The 25537-nt window shown below is 39.7% G+C and overlaps 4 protein-coding genes across 7 annotated transcripts; 2 read left to right on the plus strand and 2 right to left on the minus strand.

The window, feature by feature from the left end:
• Positions 1 to 92: 92 nt before the first annotated feature.
• On the plus strand, positions 93 to 5414 carry smpd1 (sphingomyelin phosphodiesterase 1). 2 transcript variants are annotated; one of them, XM_042008305.1, is made up of 9 exons: positions 93 to 288; positions 488 to 753; positions 1612 to 1932; positions 2232 to 2512; positions 2651 to 2824; positions 3024 to 3195; positions 3385 to 3461; positions 3786 to 3931; positions 4015 to 5414. In XM_042008305.1, the coding sequence occupies exons 2-9, from the start codon at positions 535 to 537 to the stop codon at positions 4431 to 4433; spliced, it is 1809 nt and encodes a 602-aa protein (XP_041864239.1). In that variant the 5' UTR covers positions 93 to 288; positions 488 to 534; the 3' UTR covers positions 4434 to 5414. The 2 variants fall into 2 exon arrangements, with proteins under 2 accessions (XP_041864239.1, XP_041864240.1); XM_042008306.1 differs by lacking the exon at positions 93 to 288 and adding an exon at positions 296 to 375.
• Positions 5415 to 6131: 717 nt separating this feature from the next.
• Positions 6132 to 12068, minus strand: tpte (transmembrane phosphatase with tensin homology). 3 transcript variants are annotated; one of them, XM_042008007.1, is made up of 19 exons: positions 11459 to 12068; positions 11089 to 11182; positions 10849 to 10929; positions 10718 to 10765; positions 10465 to 10626; positions 9980 to 10099; positions 9012 to 9111; positions 8818 to 8881; positions 8492 to 8556; positions 8306 to 8366; positions 8151 to 8232; positions 7867 to 7955; positions 7712 to 7773; positions 7530 to 7610; positions 7042 to 7147; positions 6851 to 6948; positions 6686 to 6781; positions 6527 to 6597; positions 6132 to 6446 (listed from the first exon to the last, which is right to left on the minus strand). In XM_042008007.1, exons 2-19 carry the CDS (start codon positions 11130 to 11132, stop codon positions 6341 to 6343), a joined length of 1536 nt encoding a protein of 511 aa, XP_041863941.1. In that variant the 5' UTR covers positions 11133 to 11182; positions 11459 to 12068; the 3' UTR covers positions 6132 to 6340. The 3 variants fall into 3 exon arrangements, with proteins under 3 accessions (XP_041863941.1, XP_041863939.1, XP_041863942.1); XM_042008005.1 differs by having other exon boundaries at positions 11089 to 11274; XM_042008008.1 differs by lacking the exon at positions 11089 to 11182.
• A 2487-nt stretch (positions 12069 to 14555) lies between these two features.
• LOC121654592 lies at positions 14556 to 19669 on the minus strand. The gene is made up of 6 exons (XM_042008803.1): positions 19259 to 19669; positions 17368 to 17496; positions 16489 to 16682; positions 15854 to 16001; positions 15512 to 15716; positions 14556 to 14863 (listed from the first exon to the last, which is right to left on the minus strand). Exons 2-6 carry the CDS (start codon positions 17467 to 17469, stop codon positions 14556 to 14558), a joined length of 957 nt encoding a protein of 318 aa, XP_041864737.1. The 5' UTR covers positions 17470 to 17496; positions 19259 to 19669.
• LOC121654593 lies at positions 18627 to 24539 on the plus strand. The gene is made up of 8 exons (XM_042008804.1): positions 18627 to 18814; positions 19664 to 19799; positions 21415 to 21517; positions 21669 to 21840; positions 21890 to 21962; positions 22429 to 22522; positions 22820 to 23007; positions 24207 to 24539. The coding sequence occupies exons 1-8, from the start codon at positions 18713 to 18715 to the stop codon at positions 24395 to 24397; spliced, it is 1059 nt and encodes a 352-aa protein (XP_041864738.1). The 5' UTR covers positions 18627 to 18712; the 3' UTR covers positions 24398 to 24539.
• The last annotated feature ends 998 nt before the right edge of the window (positions 24540 to 25537 follow it).

Consider the following 25537-nt stretch of genomic DNA (forward strand, 5'->3'; position numbering starts at 1 on the left):
GTTAGTATATATTTATATAAACAATAAACAATATATAAACACTAAGTGCCACGTGACGAATCAGCTGACTGACTTTTACAAATGCGTGAGCAGGAGACGCTCCAGCAGTTAGTCGGCGTCTGATCAAGCAGTGTCCGGCAGAATAAATCCAGACGAGCTTGTTGACAGATTTCGCTCGGCTTTGAATGGAAAAGTTGAAGCAGGGTTGTCTGGAAGCTCCTAACTGACTCTTGTTTACCGCTCCCGATGACCATTAAGGAAGACGACGACACTTGAGTTTGTTTTGAGGTACAGTGAATAGAAGCTAGTTAGCTACTTTGTTAGCAGGCTGTAGTCGCTTCATACAAACGGTCCTTTTCTGTTTGGAGGTGTAATGTGAGTCATGTATTAACAAGTTAATCTGTTGAAGCATTGCGAGAAGAAGTGTGACTTCCTTGACGCTTCTTGCTTTTTGTTTCCTGTGCTTGTTTGCATGTATGTCCTTCAGAGACGCTGTCAACAAATAGCTCTAGGAGGACACCTGCTGTCACGACCATGAGGCACCCCACGCCGCTGCCCTCTTTGGGGTTGATGACCTGCTCGTTGATCGTCTTGTTGCCGCTGTTTGGGTCGTGTGTTCCAGCACAGCCACCAGTTCAGCCAGGACCTGTGTTCGTGGACCAGTTCAGTCGCTTTGGCCTTCGCTTTAACTGGAAAAACCTCTCCTGTCCCCTGTGCAAAGCTGTCTTTACCATTCTTGATATCGCACTTCTGGTAAAGTGAATATGTTTCTTATTCCGAGAGGAAGCTTTGAATACTGGCAAATATCCTGCCAACTGAAAAAAGTAACCTCCATATGAGTTAGTTAAATTTTTTAAAAGGCAATACCAAATGTGTAGCCCACAGCTCAGTTCATGAAGTTTTACAGTTTGCCCTTTTTGTAATCCAAATGGATCAAAATTCTGTGTAATGCAGAAGGACCATACATGGTAAACAGAAATCAAAAAGCAGACTCAAATTAACACAGGTCTTGATCAAAAATGGAACTCACTAGTCTGCTCAATTTTCTTGTTCCTCTTGCAACCACTAAATGTTTTAGTTCCCTAATTTAGTAAACATCTCCTTTAAAATTGTAGTTTTTCTTTGTATAAAGGATAGAGACTATGTATTAAATTATGAGGGCTACAGTTTACTAGGTTGTCATTTTAATATAATTTCAAACCCATCATGTTTGTACTGTTGTTCAGGGTTATAAACAATTTCAAAGTTCATGTGCTATGTGATGCCAAGTTTCTACTTCCCCAAAGATTCATATCCAAAAGTCTCTTTTTGTGCTGATTTGGCACAAACATCCATGTTTTGTATGATCACATGATCTTTGCTGAACTGAAGTGCACTCATTGTCCAACAGTTACGTCATTCAAGTGTAAATAATATGCTTAAGTGTGTCTTGTTCCATATTGTTTAACAGGATGTTGTGGTCTTGCAAGTTAAATCTAAATAATTCACATCAGTTAACAATTTAGTTTTTATCGCAGTAAGTTGAAAGTTTTTGACGTCCTGTCATTGAGACTTAATATGCTAAGTCTTATCTAACGTTTGCATCCTGTTTATGCTTCTTAATTTTATCAGAGTGACACAAATGAGGAGCGAGTGGCGTATGCAGTAGGTGAAGCGTGCATCCATCTCCATCTGGCGGATGAGCAGGTGTGTCGAGAAATAACTGAGCTGTTCAGGGATGATTTCATCAGGGCTTTGCAGGAGTCGTTGCTTTGGCCCACTGAAGCGTGTGCCCTGTTGGTGGGCCCTTCATGCGGCAAATTTGACATTTACGCGCCCTGGAACATCACTTTGCCAAAAAATCCTAAACCGCCAGTTATATCACCCTCGCTTCCCAAACCTGGTTCTCCGCAGAGCAGAGTCCTGTTTCTCACAGACATTCACTGGGACAAGGTGAGTGTGAATCAAAGTCAACCTCATACACTAAGTGGTGGTACATGGTTTAATATAGGAAAATCTGTTTTTTTTTTTTTTTTTTTTTTTTTTTTTTTTTTTAACCAAATTTTTATCAGATTACATGAAACTGCATTTTTATGCAGAGTGTGCGAGTGCTCTCTAGGTCATGCACTAAACAAACACAAGCTTGAAATTATTGATCTACTTTACAGAACTGTAGCAAACATGTTTTGGACTGCCCAGTAAACTGATTTTTGCTGGTTTGGCTTACATCCTGAAGAACTCTTTGTTGACAGGAGTACAAACCCGGCAGTGCTGCAGACTGTAAGGAGCCACTGTGTTGTCGTAAAGACTCTGGCATACCCAGTTGGAAGCGACGGGAGGCTAGATACTGGGGAACCTATAGCAAGTGTGACCTGCCTCTACACACTGTGGAGAACCTCCTTGAAAATGCTGCCAAAACTGGACCTTGGGACTGGGTCTACTGGACTGGCGACATACCAGCACATAATGTGTGGTCCCAGACCAGAAGTCAACAGCTGTCAGAGCTTACAGTCATCTCCAGGCTCATCCACAAGTAATCTTTAGAGTTCTTGTTGAATTTATTGGACATTAATTGCTATTGTGGTACATAGACTGGTAATAAAATGTGATATTATGTTCTGAGATCTTTCAGCTGGCTAATCCAAACTGATATTTATTCTCTTCTGTCCAGACACCTGGGACCTAATGTGACAGTTTACCCTGCTATAGGAAACCATGAGAGTACACCAGTAAACAGCTTCCCACCACCTTTTGTTCATGGCAACAGATCCTCTGCCTGGCTCTACGATACAATGGCGGCAGAATGGGCACCATGGTTGCCAGAGCAAGCTTTGAAGAGTTTGAGGTTTTTGAAATAACTTTTATTACATCATTGTCATGTCGGTCAGGCTACCCTATAAATACTACTGAACACTTAAGTGGGAATTATTAGGCATGGTTTGGATCATAAAGCAGCATTCAATTTTGTAAGGTTTGTTATTTTTAAGGCTGTGACATGAAGCTCTGAGTTGAGTTTGACTTTAGTCTTATTGCAAAATTTTTAGATATGGAGGATTCTACACAGTGGAAATTCAGCCTGGTCTGAGGGTGGTCTCTCTCAACATGAACTTCTGTGCACACGAAAACTTCTGGCTGATGGTGAATTCTACTGATCCTGCTAACCAGCTGCAGTGGCTGGTCCGTGTTCTCCAGACCAGTGAGGACAAGGGAGAAAAGGTCGGTTTGCAGAAAGTGTAGCTTTATGGTGGCTGAAGCTCATGTGATTCATGCTAGATATGATTTTTTTTTTCATCTTGTGGTTTCTTGCTTTCGTTTCAGTTGGTTACTGTTTACTGAAGACAGTAAAACAAGTTTTATTAGTGCTTTAAACTTGAACATGGTGTCATTTGCTCCATTTTTATTCAGGTACACATCATTGGTCACATCCCACCCGGCCTATGTCTTGGCAGCTGGAGCTGGAACTACTATCATATTGTCAACAGGTATCTGTAATGGTCATTTTAAGCTTCAGGATGCAGAACTTTTAGAATCCAAAGATTTAATGCAGTAAAACTGACTAGCACCTCATTTTTGGTGATGGAAGGAATTATAATATACAATTAGTATTTTCTTGCCAGTCAGTAGCAGTTATAGATTTTTTTTTGTGAGTTCTTGTAATGCTTCCTATGTATTTAGGTGTTTTTCTATAAATTTTGAAAAGCATAATGGTTAACAGCACCACTGTCTTGCCTTTGCGTAGCCTCCTAGAGAAATGTGGTACAGTTCTGTTCTTAATTACACTTTTTGCTCTGTTAAACCATTTTCAGATATGAAAGTACAATCACTGGGCAGTTTTTTGGCCACACACACTTTGATGAATTCCAGATGTTTTTTGATGAGGACACCATGGCCCGGCCATTAGGAGTGGCATTTGTTGCCCCCAGTGTGACCACTTATGTGAATCTTAACCCAGGTGAGTCTATAAACTACCTATAAGTGATCTCTCTTCATTTTAGGAGACTTGTGCTCACTTCTATCTAAAATATGACTTTTCAGGGTACCGTGTCTACTATGTTGATGGGAATTACCCTGGCAGCTCTCGGCTGGTCCTCGACCATGAAACCTACATCCTGAACCTCACAGAGGCAAACCACAGTCCAGAGTCGCAGAGTAAACCAGAACAGAACCCCAAATGGACACTGCTGTATCGTGCCACTGAGGCTTACGGTCTTTCCAGTCTGTTTCCTGCTGATTACGATAAGCTGTTGCAGGCCTTTATCAGCGATGACCACATCTTCCAGAAGTTCTGGTACCTCAGACATAAAGGACACGTGTCGGCGACCTGCAAAGAGACCTGCAAGACTACAGTACTCTGCTTTCTGCGAAGCGGGCGTTATGATGAGCTGGAGAAGTGTGACCACCTCAATGGTTTTGGGGGAAGCTTGGTTCGTGCTGCAAGAAAAACTCTCTGTTAATCTGTCAAAGTTTGGACTGAGGCTGGTGGGAGAAAAGCAATATGACCAAATATGAGCCAAAAATATCTTTTTGTAGATATTGGAAATCCAGCCTGAGTCAAGAGTCTTCAGTTATAGGCCTTATTGTCTGTTAGCACCTGGCTGTGGTAATTGGTCCTGGATTTACCAAATGTTTCGCAATGCCAATTGTGTGTAAAAGCTGCTGGAAATTGTCCTTTTAAAGATGTTCTGTTTACTTGAAATGCACAGAATTTACTGTGGGGCAAAGGTGTCAAACTCCTGTCCTTGAGGGCCTCTATATTGCAGGTTGTTGTTTCTGTGCTCCAGCACACCTGACTTAAATTAATGGTTCATTAATGTGAAGAAGTTGAGAAACGTTTGGATCAGTTAGATTTGAATTAGGTGTGTTGGAGCAAAGAAAACAAAGAACCTGGAGGATGGTGGCCCTCAGACCGAAGTTTAGGCTGTTGTACTTATGTGCCTTTTTTTTTTTTTTTTTTTTTTAAATGAGGGAATGAGCAAACGTGTCAATCATTAATGGCTATTTTGCTACTTCAGAGCTTAAGATTTTTCACATTTCCTCATAGATTTTGACACAAAGGAAAGTGCATTAAAATGTATTGGGTTGCTGTTGTAGTGTCATGATTAGCTGAGATTTAAAGATGGTCAAGGGACTAATAGGAGCACTTCATAAAATTTGGATCTTAATTTGAGCCACCATTGTGGAGACTAAAGTCAACCTTTTTCATCTGCCTGAACAAAGAAATCTTTAAACCTAAAAGGCCGTCAGTGTTCGCTGAAGTTTACTTATGTTTGCACTTTAACTCTTGATTAGTCAGAACAGGTCTGGGCTTGATGTGAGAAGCATAAATGTTTTTGGATTCGGGCCTAGAATGATGTAGCATGACCGTGATTTGTGAAACGAGCAATAATTTAAGACATTGTATGTATGGCTAAATGAATAAAAGATGAAATTAGAAATTCTTGTCCAGCTCATTTGTATAGGTATAGGAAAACATAATGTGATATTAAGAACTCTAAAGGCTGTAGCTTGAAGCGTGTTTATTTCTCCTTATTAGCATAATGGTGGCATTTGTCTCATCCTGTTTTCTGGGACCTGTGCAATGAAACAGGATTAGTGACTTATGGAGGTAACTAAAAGTTCCGCTCTGAATATTCAGTTTCACAAAACTGGCTCACTTCTTACTGGGCTGTGGCAGCTGATACTGGAAACCCAACCAACTCCAGAGCAAGTTAGGTTCTGAGGTTCGCACAGATGAAAATGGGGAAAAAAATATCTGCACAGAAAGTAAGAGTCATTGCAAAGTACAATTTCTGCTTAATTTTAGTTATCATCTTCATGAGAGATGTCAAAGGGTAATTCAGCCTAAAACTAGACTAGTTTCAATTAATTTATGTACATTTGGTGCAAAGGTAATTTAAAACCACCAGTTTGACAGAATTAAGATTAATCCTTTTTTATGTACCTTAAAAATACACACAAGCTAGATCATTAAAAGATATCCTACATACACTTAACATGCTTCATAGTTATAGTGTCCTGGTTAGCTGAGATGTTCCTTACATACGAATACTTCTGTTTTTCTTTTTACGAACTTGTAGTAGGTAAACAAATATTTTATAAGGTATTAAGGCTTTTCTAGTTCTTCCCTAGTTATAGGACACAGTACACCAGAGGAGGTTACAAGTTGTTTAATAGTGATTCTTTGTACATCCTTCATACATTTTATTTTATTTTAAGTGCCAAAACTCATCAGAACATTTCTGCAGACATGGTTAGGCTCAACACAAGTATATATGTTTTTTTTTTTTATTACACTTTCATTAGTGTTCAGTTTATCAATTTATCTTCATCACCTGGCCCAGCTACAAGCCATTCTGTTTTTTTATTCAGGTTCTGAGAAGGTCATAGTGACTCCAAAGTCCTCCTTGTACAGGCTCCAGGTTTTTGGTTTGTGTGGGTTGTCCAGCTCTTCCCTGGGCAAAAACAGCCTGGGGATAGTATAGAGTGAATGGAGAGGTCATAATCAATGACTTACAGAAATAATTAAATCAGAGCAAAACATACATACTTGTTATCTGTAATGAAGGAAGTGTTGAACCAGAAGTAGAAGGGAACATCTTCATATCCTTTTGGAAGACCCTAAAATAATAAAAATGCTTTTAAAAAGCAGTCCTGGTGCAAACCAGCTTTTCTGACACCTGTAAATTGAATGCATAAAAGCACTCACCGCACTTGATTCAAACATAACCTTCACATCGCCTTCAACCACAGGCCCATTCTGCAGGCTGATGACTGCTGCATTATTGCCCACATCAGGAAATACCTGAAAAAATCACAATCAGATTAGTTACCTACTCATACTACTGTATAACATGGAGTGTGTGAAACTTACTGTGCAGTTCTCCTGTTTGGCACACACACACTGGAAAACCAGCTCTTTCCTCACAATAATCTTCACCTTCAAGTCGCTGCCGTCACCTTTACCCACACCTGGACGCCAAGAACAGAACACTTACATACAGAGGACCCCAGCTGGTGTACTGTAGCCGTGATCTAAACTGCTTTGGGCTGCTGCTGCTTTACCTGCTATGGAGTGGATACGGATGCTCTTGATTTTGAGGCTTTTAGGTGGAGGCAGCTGTCTGTTAAACTTGGTCTTCATAATCTCATAGTACCCAACATACCGGCTCTGTGGTTCACACACAGGCAAAGTTTGATATTTTCAGTTTTTCTGAGAATATATTTTACAACTAAAACAACAACAAAAAAAAAAAGAAAGCACACAGTACTCAGTGCAGCACTCCACTTGCATATAGACCACAGCTGCATTTCTAAATCTTGGTTTTAAATGCATTGTCTATGCAAGACTGGTTTTAAACTGGTTTTAAACATTTGTGGATGGTGCAACCAGCTGTGCTCCCTGACCATATGGGATGTTTAAGCATTTCTGGGCCAAAGCAGTGACTTTTATTTAAAAAAATCTTGCCTTTTTTTAACGGATTGTCACTTGAGTTTTATTGTGATTTTAAAAACTCCACTGAAGCCCTGCCTCTTATTTGAACTGTTCTTACTTGGGAAGGAGTCTCCACCCCCTGAAACTTGGAGCTCTGACTCTTGTCTGTCCTCCTCTCACCGAAATACTCCAGGCTATCCTGGAGTAGAAAACAAAGTTAACATAAGGAAGTGCCCTCGTTTCAAAATGCTTGGTTTACACATTAACCCTGGTTTAAGAAAATCTCTAACAGAGATGTACCTGTGCACTCTCGAACTGGTCACTGTCTATAAGCCAGGTGCAAATCATAGTACCTGTGCGTCCTGGGAAAGGCAGCAGCAGAATTAATGAACGAGTAAGATACTCAGACAATTTTTCCAAAGATAATGAAATGAATAGAAATCACTAAACATCACCTTTTCCTCCTTTACAGTGAATAGCAATGATGTTTTTGGGATCAGCAGACATCCAGTCCCTTACGCTTGCTGTGTATTTCAGCATGTCTCTAAAACCAGCACAGAGACACTGAGATGAGCTGCCAATCAACTCACAGAGCAAGTTTCTGATACATCCTCCTTCTCCACATGGTTAGGATACTTTATATAGATCTTTGTTGTCAATAAACAAATCTAGAAAAGACCTTTTAAATGTAAAATTAGTTAATGATTAAGCCAAATATAAATCAGAAAGGGTTACACACTCCAATATGGGGACATTGTGGTCATCAATGAATACCCGTTCAACACTGTAATGGAAAAACTGGGGGTCGTAGCCTTTCTCACCTGGAAGCAAAAGCAACACTGTCATTATCCGTGTCATTCTACATAATAAGGAATTCAGGACAGTCCTACTCACTGCACAGGTTGTAAACTTTGTAATGGTCTTCATGTTTAGTGTCCAGAAACCTTGCAACCTCCTAGAAATGAGGGAGTACGGTTTATTTTTTCAAAGAACGAGTGACTGAGTATAGATTTTTGTTTATCAAAAGTAGAGAAGATGGACTTATGTTTGTTAAAATTGACTGTAATTCACATGAATTACCTTGATCGGATTCCTATAGAAGGCCTGCTTACCAGAGGAAGGGAAAGACATGGCAATGACACGATCTGAGGAGGTGGGCATAGATATAAACAAAGTTCCACTTCTTTAAGGTTGTTGTTGTAGAAAAATAAATTATCAAGAGTCTGGATGAGTGAGGTTAACAAAGTCCTCAGAATAATAAGAACATTTCTTCTACAGTTTTTTTGTTGTTTTCTCTTTTTTTTTTACAATCTACAACATATCAAATTCAGTAAAGGCAATGCAATACAAGCAAAATAACTACAAAACATAAAACCTTATAAAAAACACAAAGCTGTAACACCTACCTGTGACATACGTAAGGTCAAGGTCAAATCCGTCCTTCTGATAACGTCTCTTGTTCTCGGAAATCTAACAAAAGTAAAAACTCGCTCTTAAAGTTATCCAGCATTTACTGTACAACTTTCTACAGGACTGCAATACCCCCAACAGGTTTAACCACATCTGTCAGTCATGTATGCTCCCTGGAGGATCCTCTTACCATCCTCCTGGTGACTTTCTCCAGCTCTTTCTTTTGAGATGCCAGTCTGAAAACCCTCACCAGGATAATTATTCTCAAGAAGCGCAGGAATGTCACAACCCTGGTAAAGAAATCATTTAAAAGTATATATTTTAACCATTATTTGGTTTAAGACTGTAATATATTATATAATTCATAACACGGTCAGTTTGTGAACAAAGGTTAATTCATCTGCAGTGATTCACCCTGTAGAATGGAAGGTCCTACTCTGTGAAATAATGCTTAATTTCCAAAGCCAATGCTGTGTAAACACCATCTTTCATCTTTCACTGTTGCATCAAATAAAGTCATGGACCGCATTGCAGTTTATCAGAGCATCAGCTGTACAATTGTGCCATTCGGAAAATGAAAACTACTAAGAGCTGCAGGTGCACAGATCACGGTAAATCCTGCAGGGCAATAATGCAAACATAAAAGAAATGATTACGTTACATATTGGTCAAATTTTAGAAGTCAGAATAATCTCATTGTGTATCATGAATTTCAATATGGTTTGGCCTCAAGTTTAATATAACATTTTTGAAGCTAAGAACAGTGCAGATTTGAAAGTACAGTAGAACTGTTCAAAAGGTGTTTTTTAATCCAAGCAAAACCTTGTAGTTAAATAAGAAATATGTAAAAATAGTCTTGAAGGTCCTTTATAGTCAACTGTATAGTTGGATGGAATCTAGACAGACTACTAAGGATGAGAGAAAGCAGGTGCAAGCAAAGAAAAAAATGAGTGGGACCATACAGCTGTGCACAGCTAGTCCCCAGAGGTCAAACAGGTCACTAGAAGTGAAAGTAAAATGAGATTTTAATTGGATTAACAGATTTTGAATTAATTTCCTGTTCTTCTGAGTTTAATATAGTTATTAAAATCTTTCAGTTAACACAAATGGACTTGTTATTCTAAGCATGTAATTGTTAATGCAGGAGAAAACACATACCTGGGGATGAGGCTGGCTCCTGACAGGTCACTGAAGGTGTAGATCATGGTGACCACCAGCGTGATTACAACCACACAGGCATCTACAATGTTCAACTTTGAGCTGAAGTAAACTTTGAATCTAGAGGAAGGCCAAGACAGGATAGAACAATTAAACTGGTTTAGGCAATGAACTGATTCACTGACACTGTACTGGCATCTCCAAGGACTAGTCCAAAACTTGTAATGCATTTCCTGTAAAGCTTCCTCTTCTTAACTTCCCGTTCAACGACAAATATCGCTATGTTTCTGCTGACACAGGACACTGGGAATGTTTGCATCACTTTCTCTAACATTTCCTGTCCCCACATGCACACAAAAAGCAGCTGCACAGTGATATGTCAAGACAAATACTGAAGATTACAAGCTTCAATGTCAGTATTTTCATAATTTGTTATTAACCAGATTAGCTTTACTGCATGCAAGTCCACTTTCTTCCCTGCTCACCCTTCCACATAGACCCGCAAGAGAACATCAGCAAGGAAGAAGAAGGAGATGGTGAGAGATATGGCTTCTAAAGCATTTCCAACATCTCTGCTCCTCGCTGGCAGTGAAAGGTCCACAATGACAAGGACAAAGTCCACGATGATCAGTACCACTCCAAATATGCTGTAGACAATAAGACACATACATGAAGATAAACTTGGCCGAACCCAAACCAGCCAGAACATTCACTACCAGTTCACAAAAGCAGACTCACCGAAACCCAAAGGACATGACATACGGGGTTATCTTTTTCCGAATATTGCTGCAAAGATAGAAAAGAGGAGTCAGGATTTTTATTAAATGAAAAAAGTCTTTTTAATGCAGAACTGACCACCAGAGGCTTACTGGTACATCGTGTCTGCAACCATAGTCCCTTCCTTTCCATCATCAATCTTCACTTTTGCATCTTCCATCTTCGCAATGTTTCTGAAAAGCAAATAAAAAAGATCTTTGTTTTTTTGTTTGTTTGTTTGTTTTATGATCTCAGGCTGCTCTAAATGAGAAAAAAACAAAACAAAACATTGACACACACACGTACACACACAATGCAACAAAAAAATAGTCAAACAAATGTGTTTCTCTCACCCATTTACTCCCGAGTCTGACCCTGGGTTGAAGTAGACAGACATGATGTGTCTCTTGTTTTGTCCTGAACGTGGACTGATTTTTACAGAAGCAGCTAAATATGCTCTAAAACACCAGTTACATGCCGCTCATCTATCCTCCCTCTATTTAAAAGGATAGCACTTCCAGATCATAGCAGTATTCAACCTTCAATGCAACCCGAACAAGCGAGGGGTACAAAAAAAAAAAAAGCTGTGGAAGAAAGTGAAGCTCCAAAATTCAACAGCACCAAGCACCAGTGCAAGCACCCACTACAGTCACGTCTTTTTCTTCAGTTTAACACGTTCCCTGCAAATCACCCCCGAAACACTCAGTCTTCCCGCCCGCTTACCGTTAGAACTGTTATCCGTGAAATTATACGAGTTTGTCTTGTGACTTCTCGTGGGGACAGAGGAAGAAAGCTCAAAGGTTAACCGGGTAGACTTTTTCTCTCCATCCACTATTCCTCATCGTTTTTTTGCAATTTCTGACAAAACCAAAAAACGAAATAACAGAAACAGCGCCCCCTTTTCTTTTTTTCGTTTTAAACCAAAAACGGAAAAACGGTTTTTGCTTTCGGCCCAATAAAACGAAAAAACGAAAAGATCCAAATCAAATAACGGCCGAAATTTGGTTTTTGCAAATTCCTTGTTTCGTTTTTTTTGTTTCTTATTCGAGATAGTGACGGCTGGCAGACCGGAAGCGGAAGGAGAGTGTTAACACTTCAGAACAAAAGTAGCGTGCAAACAGCTGGTTGTTTGCCAGAACGAGATGTTTAATCATTATTCTATCTGTGTAGGAGCCATATAAGTCGTCATGGATAGTGATCAATGGTTTTATGGATTGTTTTTTTTTGGTTGCCATGGTGATGGGGGGCTCTGGCGCTGGTTTGCCAGAGAGAGGAGAGCTGGTCAGCCGTAGTTTTGTTGACCGCTTCAGTTTGTCCAGTTTGCCACGCACTCATTTGTCAAGTTGAATTACAGTTTGCCTTGTTTAATGTTCCACAACTATGTAGCCTACATTCCATTACGCATGTCATCAATCACACAATAAACCGGATCAAAGCAGCAAATCTGCGTGCCTCAATAACGAAGCTGTTAAGTGCGTTTAACTATTTTAACTTTACATAGACCACAGTAGCCTACAGACCTTCGTTGCTGTATGCTGGCACATTTATTGGCACCTCCCTCTACAACGCGTTGTGTTTTTCTTTCTGATGGATGTTAAGCATCATCTCGCCGTTTCCCACCAACGAACCCCTTTGTTGAAGCTACGAATTCACTCATCATTGCATCAATGAATAAACTCAACAGTGTACGTGTGTGTGTGAGCGCGCGTGTTTATGTGTGACAGCAGGTGTGTAGTGCATCCAGGTGGTGGGCGTGTCCAAACAAGGAGCGGCTGCAGCTTTTGACAGATTACAGCAACAGGCTGAAATCTCCGAATCTAAATGTCTGACAGTTCCTCAAACATTTTCTCTAGTCTCGTCTCCTAACTCGCGCACGCGTCTCGTCATGGGTCGTCAATGAAATAATTTCGTCATTGTTCACGAAAACAACTTTCCAGGATCTGGACCGGATCTGGTTTGCGGGTATCAAAACTACCTGACATCACAGCAAAAGTCGCTGATCTAAAATGACAAATGGATTGCGCCTTACAATACTATACACCTGATTTGCACGTTTGCCTGGAGAGAATCTGCATTATGGACATTTCAGCCAGAACGTGCAATGATGACTGGGATGAGACAGCTCTGCACGCACTATTTGAATACTACTGTAAATGTGCGGCCGCTATTTCTGCGCCTTGATTTAACACTTTTTAAAGGCAGGCGCGAGGCTGCACCCTCTGGGTGAGAGCGGAGGCAGCCATCTGCAGGAGTTCAGAGGTGTATCAGTCAGATGTTTGGTGCAGTCATTTAGTTCATTCTTAAATGTATCAATAATCAACACATCAAAGGGAAACCGTGAATCAACCTGAGTTTATATAAATGAAACTGAATATTCAACGCTTTGATCAGCGGTTATTAAATCAGACATGTATTTTGTCTTTCTATTTTTACTTTTAAACTCTGATGTTTGCAGTGCGCTCCTGACCTGGATGGAGAGCTCACCAAGCGCTCAGCTCTCCCTCCTCTACTTCCTGTGTGCCGTTCCCATCTCCAAGTCGCTCGAGACCAGCTGGTATTGAAAGCTATGTACCCCAACTTTGATCCCTTGCACCGGGACATAAATGACCAGCGTTACTCCTGATTCAGCGCTGTCATGGTTTACCTCACTGTATGGTCACAGAAGACGCACCTCATGATGTCAGACCATGTTGGCACAACACAGCAACTGCTTATCCATGTCCTGATTAACTAGCGACTTTTTTGGCTGTGCGGAGATACTTTCATCTATGGATTTTCAATTTTCCAATATTTCTCTTCCAATAATACCTCCATCTCCATCTTGCTAGTTGTGACCTTGGCGCAAGCAATCTTAGCGAATCACCCACAAACCCTGGCAAACTATTACTGTTATTTTTATCCCTCTAATTACAGCAATGTGAGGTTTTTACAATCAGTGGCTGTATCACTCTTCATGAGAGGTGTCCTTACTCTACAAGCAGAGCCTACTTTCACTGGAAGTACAGAATAACAGTGAGAACTGGGCTAAATTAGTACTGTTCTTTCCTCCTTTGTCTATATCTTGGCACACAGATGTTAACCTTTTAAATGCGTATTACTCCAGTGCTGCACAAGATCACATCATCTGAAAATAATACAACCAGTTCAGTTCAGTTGTTACTTATTAGGCAGAGGTCTGGTAGAAAAGGTTGCTGTACCATTAGGGCAGCATTCTTCTCTGCTGCTTTGATTACACTCTGAAACCTCTTCCTGTTGTCCTCAGTGCAGGCCCCGTGCTGTGATAGTTAAACCAGCAGGCTCTCAATACTAGAGTGGTAGAAGGTCTTCAGCAGTTCGGTGTCCATACCGTTCTTCCTGAGGACCCTCCTGGAAGGACACTGTGATGTTGGTCCTCCTCACTGTCGGGCCCATGTCTGGACCGCTGGAAATTACAGTAAAATACACCCTGACATACATTTAAGAGTGGATATGTTAGACCGTGTAATGTAAGGTTGTATTTTGCTAATTTGAAAACAGCCAAAAGCTTGCAAGTGGAATATCATTGTCTTGGTTTTAATGTGCTGAAACAAAACAACTGTATGCATGTCTGTGTGGTGTGTGAATAACTAATGGAACTAACACCTCCAAATGCACAATTCAGGAAACAAATAAGTACTCAGTAAACAAGAGTGCAAACACAATGTCATTTATTCCGACCACATAACACATCTCAACAGAACTATTTAACTAACTTAAACAAGTAACAACAAGAACCATATATAACCATTAACGCAAACAATGACCAAATATGGACAAAAGAAAATTAAACACATATTCCCCTCTAGACTTGTTGTCTCCGCAAAACAGAGATCAGCTCCATTACAGCTTCCTGGAAGGGGCGATGCTGTTGGTTCACGGCACTGTTAAACAGACTCCCCAAGTCTGGGTATGCAATGTTGAACTGCTGTTCTGCATTTTGCTGGTCTTCCAGAGACTGAAAGGGATTGGTGCCAAATATTGACTCTCTGGTCAGGTTTGCCCCCCTCTCCTGCAGGTAGAGATCAGCAGCCTCTGCTGAACCTGGCAGATGTTGTTCTGACAGCTTCACCTGACATCCACCTTCAGCCAGGACATTTGGAATCCCTCTTCCTTATGAAAGACAATGTTGAATCAGTGTACAGTATGTTTCTCTTGGTATTGAGACACACTCTGCTGTACTGTACTGTAACAAACTGTCCCCATCCCAGTATCAGTAATGCTAAAGTCTACTGACATTACACAGAAATAAACTGTTTGTGTCCATGTATGTCTGATTTGGCCTGACAGGCAACTGTAACACCAACAGTAAAGTGTTGTCAGGTGCTTAACTTATGTAATATCAAATTCATGTGAATGTGTCATCAAGAAGGAAATCATTATGTGCTGATTTGCAGCCAAAAAACAATAAATGAGCTAGTTTGTCAGTTCTTATGTAAATCTAATGATTATATTTTTAAAATCCTTTAAAATCCTTTAATTTGTGTTGAGTTATGATGAAAAAATTAAACTTATTATCAAATTAAGTCTATAAAACAAAATGTGTAATAATTGAGGGACTCTTTTAAAATGCTTTTAAGATGAGCTGTATTTACACATCGTTTACGGTAACATTTTGAACTTGAAAATGTTCAGTGGGAACAGAGAAAGCAGCAGGCAATACCAGGTGCTGCTGAGGGGGAAGTTATTCTCATAACAACCTCCCAGGTATGGGAACTTATTTTTGTGTCGCGGTGACAACTCATAAAATTGAAGAAATACCTGAAACTGTGTGAGAATTCCAAGCATCAATAAAGCGTTGGATTCCGATCCTGGCTACCTGACAGGTCAGGTTTGACACACAGTATCGGACTGTGCTGTCGTCCATATCAATAAGCTCTTGGTCCACCAGGTGAACCAGGGCTGCCTTCAGTGGATAGGTGACCCTGTTGTTCACCTCTGGCCACACACGTTCGATCCTGTGGTTCTGTGAAAATGTAGAGCAGAAGGGAATTCAAAAACATCAATAAGTTCTGTTCTGTTCAATTCTGTTGTGAAAAATACATACCCATACACACATATTTCATGTTGAGAAAAATTATATTTTGAAAAGCTTTTAAATACCCTTGTTGATGCTGTCTGCTGGCATGGTTCCCTGTCTTGCCGAAACCTGTACCCTGACAGTTTTTCCTGGATATAGAGTGAGAGATAGAATTCTCCTCCGTGATCCACCCTCAGCTGATCCCAAAGGCCATAGGTCACAACAGCATTCCTTTTCAATCAATGAAAAGAGAAATAAAAGCTCAAAAAAACGTAACCATTTCATTCAAATTGCACACCCTATCACAAATTAATGACATATTTTATATTTGAATGGACTCATCAGTTGGCTGTGGATAATTACAATGTATAATTTTATATTTACTACTACCCAAATACATTCAAAAATTTTTTCTCATCCCTTAATCATGTCATGCTGCATTAGAAAAATTAATAATAATAATACTACAAAACATATAATAAAAAGCCAACAGGGTAAAGACTTTTCATTTTTATTGCTATGAGCTGCACATTGTTTTGATCAGTCCAGTCCAAGCTGGCTCTTATTCTTTCCTATACAACTGTAAGCCAAAACACTATCAAACTTTCTTCAACTTAAACTTCACTTGAAGGGCAGTTGTTAAAAACTTTCATCAGTAAAACATTTTTCATCAGAAATCACACAGCTTTGTACATATATAATCCACATATCAACTCACCTGTACACTTCATCATATATAACAAGATTGTTTTTTACAGGCATGATGGAGTAGGCCACAATCTTGCTGCTATAGCCATCTATGGCCACCACATATGTCACCCCATACATGGCCATCTTTTCATTTTGGTCCATGTGAAGCTTTTGACCAAAATATGCCGCTTGATACGGCATGGGATTGAGATTCCTCAAGCCCTAGAGAAAAGATTGACAATGGTTTCAATGTAACTGAAAGGGATATTTGACTTAAAAGATAGAAATGGGGCAATAAACTGTTTGTAGGCAAGCTGTAAATGGATAAAATTTCATATCTCACAAAAATTGAGCCATTTATTGAAAAGCACTAACATCAACTAGAAGAACATGTTTTTGGGATTGTATGCGTTTAACTGATTCGGGATTGCGCGTCAACTGAATCGTCCTCGGTCAGAAGGAAAAGGCAAACTCCATCAGTACAGTTCAGCCAGATTTACTGAAGGTTCAGGAGGTGCAGATGATTTGTTTCCTGCATAGATGTATTTGTATGGTTGTTGGTGTGTGTGGTTTGTCAAGTACGAACGCACACGGAACTCAGACACACAGGATTAATGCAGCATATAACACAAATGGCAATTTCTGCGGTGTAGCTGCTAGGCTGCTAGGCTCATGCGGTCAGGCCAAAAATGAAACTTAAAACAATTACGACACAACAGAACTACAAGAGGCCTGGTGCATTCCGAGTAAAGTAGTCCCAGTAGGGCACAGACTTTTAAAAACATGAGAAAGGGAAATCCAGACCTTTTCACTGGCTGATTTATTGTCACACATGTGAAATGCATTTGCATTTACCGTTGAACTTAAAATAGGCTACAACACAAAGAAGTTTTAAGTGCATACTCACTTGGCAACGAGTCTCGTGGTAAGGAGGCTGAACAGCCTTCAGTGCAGCTGCAACTCTCATTTCTGAGGCATGGATGCCTTTGCTATGGAGGTATCCCTTCATCAACCTCCGACCATAAGTCGGCCCTGTCTAAAAAAGAATAAAAGGTATTAAACACAAACACACACACAAGCTGAGGTTTGGACACATAAAATGTTATAGTATCATAAAGATACATTGGCTGTGGTTAGACCAGTAGTAGACTGGACGATTATGGAAAAAATAATAATCACAATTCTTCTGATTGATATTGAAATCACGATTAATGTACACGATTATTTATTGATTTTAATAAGTGTTTATTGAACCACCAAAGCTCAACCTCAAATATAACTTTTTAAAGAAACAACTGCAAATAAATTTGAAATAAGTAAAGGAGTAAAATAATATATTAAAATAATAATGGTAATAAAAAAATGAATAGCCAGTCTATATGTGTTCCTGTTATACATGTGACATTAATGATTTTTCTTCGATTACAGTGTTTTTATAATTGTTAGAAGGCATGATTGTAATCATGATTAAAATTCGATTAATTGTCCAGCCCTAACATGTTACTGGGCTTCTAGCGGAGCAAGTTTTTCTCGGCATGCGTACAGGTGCTTTTTTCAGCAGAACACGGGTGACAAATCCGTTCATTGTGTAGTGCCACTGTGGCCAAGAGCTGGCCACCCAGCACCAATATGCAGTTATTTGTGTTGCCATCATGATCTGAAGAGTAATGCATGACAAAAATGTCAGTCTTCAAATCAGGCTATCCCGTTTGTGAATAGGCAGTTTACAACCATTAAATTAAATATGATGCTATCAATTGCTGTTTATGTAGGCCTACTACAGGCAGCGCCGCTGCTCTACCTGGCAGTGAGCAATGTTCAAACTTATTATCATATGAAGGCCGTTTACCTCTTGAATTGCATCCACAACTGCGCCCTCCAACTGACACTTTGACACCAGTCTATTTTTTTTTAGGTTCCGACTTGCGCAGAATTTCTTTATACTCGGGACCGACGCGCCTTTCTCCAAACCCATTGAAACCAACGTATTGGAAATTTCATTGTAAGTTTTGCCATTTGACATCATAGTTTTGATTAAATCTAGGTGTGCATCAAGAGCCATCTCTGTGTGAGTATACGCGGGAGCAACTTCGAATTTGAGCGGGTGAATGTGCGTGATACGTAGGCCTATTAAGGACTACTAATACCCGTTTGACATGTCACAAATTTGAGCGGGCAAAGCATTCGTTTCTGCAAGGCAGACGGTGTGAAACGAATAGCATTGCTCTTAATTCCTCTCTCTGGTTCTGGATATGGATATGGATCTCGGAAGAGTGACTTTGTGGCGTGGGACCCGCAGTGTTAATGTTCGGCACATGGACCTGACACTGGACAACATTTCCCGGATTTTTAAGGTAATTCTTATTTTTCTCATTACAGTTGCTGTAATTACATGATGGTGTTTAACAATAACGTGGTAGAGTTATGTTCAATCAGAGGGAAACTTTTAATGTTCTAACTAAAACTCTTCCATAACAACAGTTAATATGCTCCATTTATGGCTTTGTGTCTGCAGTTTTTGGCTTTGTAACAAAATGTGAGGGAAAATAAAGTTTGGTTGTTGTGGTGGGATGGCACATGGCGGATGCAATCCAAAACTTTATATGTTTGCTCTGGCATTAGATATTCAGGTAAAACTCTAAAACTACATTTAAACAGCAGATATTAGTTTTCCACATGTTATCATTCTTTCATTCATTTCTTTTTCCGAAACAGCACAAATAAGATCATTCCAGCTCAGACCCAGCAAGGTCTCTTTGTCATCCTAAATCAGATTCTTACCTGATGTTTTCAATTACCTCATACTGTGATCTTGTCTCATTTCATCCCACTTTTATACAGTATATCTGTGGTGGGAGAGGAAGGAGGTCTGGATAATAGCTAGAGGGCACTGGATCTAAAAAGTTTGAGAAGCACTGATATAAACCATGTCAGAAAAAAACAAAATCTGCAACACATTAAATTAAAGACTAATAACAGGACAGAACATTGGATGGAAGCATTACAGACCAATGTTATGTGATACCAGCCATAGTTCATGACAATATGCCAACTTGGAAAATATAACATTAAGATCTGGCTGGACAGTGACATGTTGTTCTTTTAGGAATGAAGGAGAAGAAAACAAAGTTTGAAGTGGGACTGTGTGGATGCATAACAGTGTATCAAACTTTTGAAAGTCATTGTCTTCCATTCTCCCTTAGCTGATCCCATCCACAATTTATCTAATAAAGGACGGTGGTGATGTCCTACTGCCCAGCACCACAGGCTACATCGATGATGATGACTTACATCGATGTGAGGTCTGTGGGGATGAGGAGCGGTCTGAAGCGGTTCCTGGTAAGGCCAAAGCATATGATTATTGTAACTGATTTATCTGCTATTATCTGTTATTGATGCGCCTTGAGATGACTTTGTTATGAATTGTCGCTATACAAATTAATTGAATTGTAATTGATTCATTATTGGTTCTGTGTTTCTAAAATGGGTGAGAAATGGTAGGCTACTTTTTCTACTACAGTTAAGATAGCATTGACAATTGTTTGGTCCACATCTAAATTGTACATTATATTTACAATCTTAGAGGAACAAAGACAACCTGTGTGAAGTTGGGCCCCCATCCTCAATAAAACTTGATGAAAATAGTCTCAATAGTACGCAGTTTTGTGCTGCATTTGCGCTGGTTTGTGTTGAAAAAGTGATTGTTGGTGCTGCTTTAGATTTCGAGATATTTAACACTCTTTGAAAAGTGAATTTGAGGTCATGCAGCTTCCCATTTTCCAACTGAGCCTAAAGTGGTCTCATTCGTTTGTGCTGGATTATGCTGAAAAATTATCATTTGTGCTGGTTCAGTTTTTTCCAGTATTGCATAAACTCATATAACTTTCTCTCTGTGGGCTGCCCTTGACACTTTGACGTGTGTTTGATGTAGCATGATTGTGACATCGACCACTCGTGATCACAACTGCAGTTGCATTAATGTTTTTATTACTGACAGTCCCATTTATATAAACCGTGTACTTATTTTAAGTTTGTGATTGTAATGGCCATTTGATATCAATGCATTATCAGTGTTCGCCTTAGATACCACTCGTAAACTCGTGATTTTACATCAGCAGGTGAAGTGCAATGAAAAATGCAAATTTTTGCAGTACTTTGGAAAGAGACCATTTTAAGTTCATGTTGACTACAATGGGAGGCTGCAAGCCCTCAGGTGGGCCCGGTATTTTTGCAGGAAGGAAACTACAAAAACACACGAGCTGCAGTCTGCAGGAGGTAGGTTCTGGTATGAGAAAGAGGCAGCTCCCAGCAAGCCAACACACCCAGCGCTCATTTTGGGAGAAACTCCCTCTGCTGGCAAATTACAGCTATTACACTTACAATTTCATATTTAATTTAAGTAGGCGTTTATAGAGATGGGATCATCCGTAATAAAAACACAAATTAAATTGTAACTGTGATCACGAGTGGTTGGTGTCACAGTCATAGCAATGTTACATCAAAACACATATCACAGTGTCAATAGTAAACTTGCAATACCATAAATTCTAAAACAAGACAAACGCTAATTTTTTTCAGCATAAACTAGTGCAAATGCTGCACAAACAATAGAAACTATATTTTATTGAGGATGGGGGGCAAACTTCATGCAGGTACAGACACCATATTCATCTCCAGGAAGCTAGAGGAGTTAAAAAAAAAACATGCTTGATCATCAAACCAGCTCCTACTTTTTGCTGAAGCACACGTGCTTGCTGGCTTGCACTGTTGTTTTGGATGTTTTTAAAGGTTTTTGTGGGTTTTTCACTGTTTGTGTTTTAAGCCTTAGCCTATGGAAGTTTGTCCAGAAAATAGCTTTTATTCCCTTGGTCAGCCTCTTGGTAACTCGTGAGTTGGTTTTGATAGTCACCTAACATCATAAATCTCATGAAAAAAAAAAGATTAATTGTCACAGTTCCTCCTGCAAGACAGCCAGCCTTCACCTTTATGACAAGACCATCTACATCCACCGGACATGCTGGGCCCCCTACCCCACGTCCTGCCAAACTTTTCACCAGGTATGAGACCAAATAACCTTCTTTGTCATGGTTTATTAACAGAAAATAAACAAGAAATGGTGATTAAAAACTCTCATGCATAACATGCACAAAAGTTCTAATCATCGCCAAATCTTATGTACCTCTCCCCTCTTTGTCTTTGCATTGGAAGGAATATATTACTTGGAAGGGTGGAAAGAGGCAGCCTGACGATAGATGGTGCCTCACTCATTGTGGAGTTCAGCCTGGCTGATGCCACAATTCCAGCAATGTCTGAAAAAGTGAGGAGGGAGCTGAGGAGCGATATGGACATTGTTCTATGCGATGGACATGGGAACAAGTTAGTGGAGTCTAGTGGGACTAATGGTATGTTAAGTTGTTTACCTTTGGCAGAATGCCTTGTTCACTCGATCCTTTGATGAAATTAAATGTTTTATTCAGGCAAGCTTCAACTCTTTTTCAAGAGGTAAGTGATGTAACCTCATCTGTTGGGTGATACCAATCACCTGTTAGAGCAAATATCTTATTCTTATTCCATAAGCGTCAAATACCACTCATAATTACTAAACAGTAATCAGTAACATAGACTAATCGCAATAGTGTATTTTGTGTTGCTAACATTGCTTTGTTTTGTAACAAACTTTAACTTCTGAATGTTACTCTACTTCTTTTCCTTGCTTATAAATCATTGACATGGGGTGGGGTCAAGGTTCAAGCTCTTCTGTGAATTTGCTGACATCTGTCTGCCACAGGACAGCCCATTAAAGCCATAAGTTCAGAAAGCCTCATGCTTATTCATACATGGAAAGTCTTAAACTAAAACTTATTTTATTGACAAAACAACATTTAACATGCTTATTAAACTGGTAAAGAAACACCAGTAGACATTATCCTCCTTCAGCAAAATAATCAGCGTTGTATCTTTGCTTCAGGCCTAGCCTTCTGGAGACAAAATGCCAGGAAGGTTGTTGCTGTCCCACAACTGGACTTTGAGGAGCTGCAAAGGAGGAAGAAGAGGAGGAGTGGGTAAGAAGTGTTTTTAAATATGATTTTTCATGCTCAATGGAGATAGATATATGGATGACAGTGTTACAATGTTATTTTTTTATTTTTCTTTTATATTTTTCATTCTTTAAATATATATGGTAAAATATGTTATCCTTTTAACTAGCTAACAACTATTTAAATTGCAAGGCCAAGCAAGTAATCTAAGTACTAAGCTGCTTGCTTATCTACTCATGACTAACTACAGTGTCAACAAGTTAAAATTGGAGAACCGCAGGGACCTTTTCTCATTTGCAAATTTGTTTTGCCTTCCACCAGTGTCACAGAGGAGAGCCACATCACAAACATGGAGGAGCTGGTCCTGGCAGCAGAACAGCTGCCAGCAATCACCAAAGCCCTCCAAGACCTCGGACAATTTGCCAGGGCCAATAAAGTTAGCACAATAGCCTTGACGGATGAGGAGGTGGCATCAGTCAAGGCCACATTCAAATGCGTCATATGCAGAGGTGTGTAAGGTAACACATATAAGGCATAGTTAAGCATTTAATAATCCCTAAGTTGTATGAGTTGGTTAATTTCCTTCAATTATCATTGTGTGTTGAGAAGCTCACATCGCTGCCCCACAAATTAAAAAACAAAAAACACTGATAATCATAGGGAATGTACCTACTAATCTATTTAGGGGTAGACCGAATGCAGTTTTCTGGCCGATCACAGATCTTTAAAAAATTTGATCTACCGATACCGATTTTTGCCGATTCCGATTTTTCACCACATAATGCTGCCAAATTGAAGACATGTTTTTCCGGTGGACCTTTGTTAACCCTTTGGACTCCAGGGGGCATTTTTGGGGGGATTTATCGTCCGGTACGTCTTGTGTTATTGCTGATAAAAAAGTTATCTTTAAAAATATAACTTGCAACTATAATACAAATGTCAAAATTGTCCCATTTGCTCACTGTTTCTCATGCCATTCTTAGAGGCAGTTTTTATCTGCTATGAGCTCCATCAAATATTTTACCCTTTGCAGTGTATTTTTCTAATATACAATGAAAAAAAGTTGCACAAAAACAAGTAACAAGGGTAATAGTAGCATAAATTACAGCACTGTGTAAAATTCCATACTATTCCATTGATATATTAGTCCTTAGACGTCAATTATTGCGTTCATAACAAAGTTTCATTCATGGAGACGACTCACAGACAGAGGAGTGAAGCATCTCGACAACTAAAGATCTTTGACACAGCACGTCACCGCAAGAAGCTTTACAATTGGATCTTTCAGCTCATGTGATACAACTCGATAATACGATTTGACACTGAGATTCCAACACAAACACCTTAGCTTAGCTTGGCTTCTCTACGTCCTGAAGAAATACCGGAGCTATCGGCTCAAATCTTGAACTTTTCTTTACAGAGAAGAAGACAGTAAGATCGGTTTCACATGTACTGATCCGCCGATAACCAATCCCCCAAAATTAATGAAATCGGGGACATCCCTAAATCTATTGTTTATAATTATGGGGATAGGTTAATTTCGACAGAGAGCCTCCATTCTCACTCCTAATCTGTCAGGTCATGTAATTAATTATGTCAGCTATTCCGGACCTCCGGCATATTTCCTCTTTAAGTGAATAAACTGACATGAAGCTGCTAATCATGAACAACTAATTGTTCTTACAAACAATTTTCATGCATCTTGCAGATCCAATGAGGAACCCTGTGGCAAGCTCATGCTGCCGTGGCCTGATAGGTTGCCAGGTGTGCATTGATCAATGGGTGGCCCATGAACCCAGCTGCCCAAAGTGCCGGGATGCAGACTTTGTTACAAAAATGTTTGAAATGACAGGCATGGAGGAGACTGTTCAGTTACTCAAAGACACTATTCGTGATTGATTTTTTTAATTTTCTTTTGTCCATATTTGGTCATTGTTTGCGTTAATGGTTATATATGGTTCTTGTTGTTACTTGTTTAAGTTAGTTAAATAGTTCTGTTGAGATGTGTTATGTGGTCGGAATAAATGACATTGTGTTTGCACTCTTGTTTACTGAGTACTTATTTGTTTCCTGAATTGTGCATTTGGAGGTGTTAGTTCCATTAGTTATTCACACACCACACAGACATGCATACAGTTGTTTTGTTTCAGCACATTAAAACCAAGACAATGATATTCCACTTGCAAGCTTTTGGCTGTTTTCAAATTAGCAAAATACAACCTTACATTACACGGTCTAACATATCCACTCTTAAATGTATGTCAGGGTGTATTTTACTGTAATTTCCAGCGGTCCAGACATGGGCCCGACAGTGAGGAGGACCAACATCACAGTGTCCTTCCAGGAGGGTCCTCAGGAAGAACGGTATGGACACCGAACTGCTGAAGACCTTCTACCACTCTAGTATTGAGAGCCTGCTGGTTTAACTATCACAGCACGGGGCCTGCACTGAGGACAACAGGAAGAGGTTTCAGAGTGTAATCAAAGCAGCAGAGAAGAATGCTGCCCTAATGGTACAGCAACCTTTTCTACCAGACCTCTGCCTAATAAGTAACAACTGAACTGAACTGGTTGTATTATTTTCAGATGATGTGATCTTGTGCAGCACTGGAGTAATACGCATTTAAAAGGTTAACATCTGTGTGCCAAGATATAGACAAAGGAGGAAAGAACAGTACTAATTTAGCCCAGTTCTCACTGTTATTCTGTACTTCCAGTGAAAGTAGGCTCTGCTTGTAGAGTAAGGACACCTCTCATGAAGAGTGATACAGCCACTGATTGTAAAAACCTCACATTGCTGTAATTAGAGGGATAAAAATAACAGTAATAGTTTGCCAGGGTTTGTGGGTGATTCGCTAAGATTGCTTGCGCCAAGGTCACAACTAGCAAGATGGAGATGGAGGTATTATTGGAAGAGAAATATTGGAAAATTGAAAATCCATAGATGAAAGTATCTCCGCACAGCCAAAAAAGTCGCTAGTTAATCAGGACATGGATAAGCAGTTGCTGTGTTGTGCCAACATGGTCTGACATCATGAG

The sequence above is a fragment of the Melanotaenia boesemani genome, chromosome 15 (assembly GCF_017639745.1).
Source record: "Melanotaenia boesemani isolate fMelBoe1 chromosome 15, fMelBoe1.pri, whole genome shotgun sequence".
Classification (NCBI taxonomy): Eukaryota; Metazoa; Chordata; class Actinopteri; order Atheriniformes; family Melanotaeniidae; genus Melanotaenia; species Melanotaenia boesemani.

Bases quoted from the DNA above. Each gene is read 5' to 3' on its own strand.
- smpd1 (XM_042008305.1), top strand. From the start codon at position 535: ATGAGGCACCCCACGCCGCTGCCCTCTTTGGGGTTGATGACCTGCTCG. The intron at 754-1,611 runs GTAAAGTGAATA...TAATTTTATCAG, and splicing joins TTCTTGATATCGCACTTCTG to AGTGACACAAATGAGGAGCG. The intron at 3,196-3,384 runs GTCGGTTTGCAG...ATTTTTATTCAG, and splicing joins GTGAGGACAAGGGAGAAAAG to GTACACATCATTGGTCACAT.
- tpte (XM_042008007.1), bottom strand. From the start codon at position 11,132: ATGTCTGTCTACTTCAACCCAGGGTCAGACTCGGGAGTAAATGG. The intron at 7,956-8,150 runs GTGTGTAACCCT...TGCTGGTTTTAG, and splicing joins CACAATGTCCCCATATTGGA to AGACATGCTGAAATACACAG. The intron at 6,447-6,526 runs GTATGTATGTTT...TACTATCCCCAG, and splicing joins TCCTTCATTACAGATAACAA to GCTGTTTTTGCCCAGGGAAG.
- LOC121654593 (XM_042008804.1), top strand. From the start codon at position 18,713: ATGGATATGGATCTCGGAAGAGTGACTTTGTGGCGTGGGACCCGCAGT. The intron at 19,800-21,414 runs GTAAGGCCAAAG...TAATTGTCACAG, and splicing joins GCGGTCTGAAGCGGTTCCTG to TTCCTCCTGCAAGACAGCCA. The intron at 22,523-22,819 runs GTAAGAAGTGTT...GCCTTCCACCAG, and splicing joins AGGAAGAAGAGGAGGAGTGG to TGTCACAGAGGAGAGCCACA.
- LOC121654592 (XM_042008803.1), bottom strand. From the start codon at position 17,469: ATGAAGGGATACCTCCATAGCAAAGGCATCCATGCCTCAGAAATGAGA. The intron at 16,683-17,367 runs GTGAGTATGCAC...TCTTTTCTCTAG, and splicing joins ACCACGAGACTCGTTGCCAA to GGCTTGAGGAATCTCAATCC. The intron at 14,864-15,511 runs GTATTTCTTCAA...GTCTTTCATAAG, and splicing joins GAATTCTCACACAGTTTCAG to GAAGAGGGATTCCAAATGTC.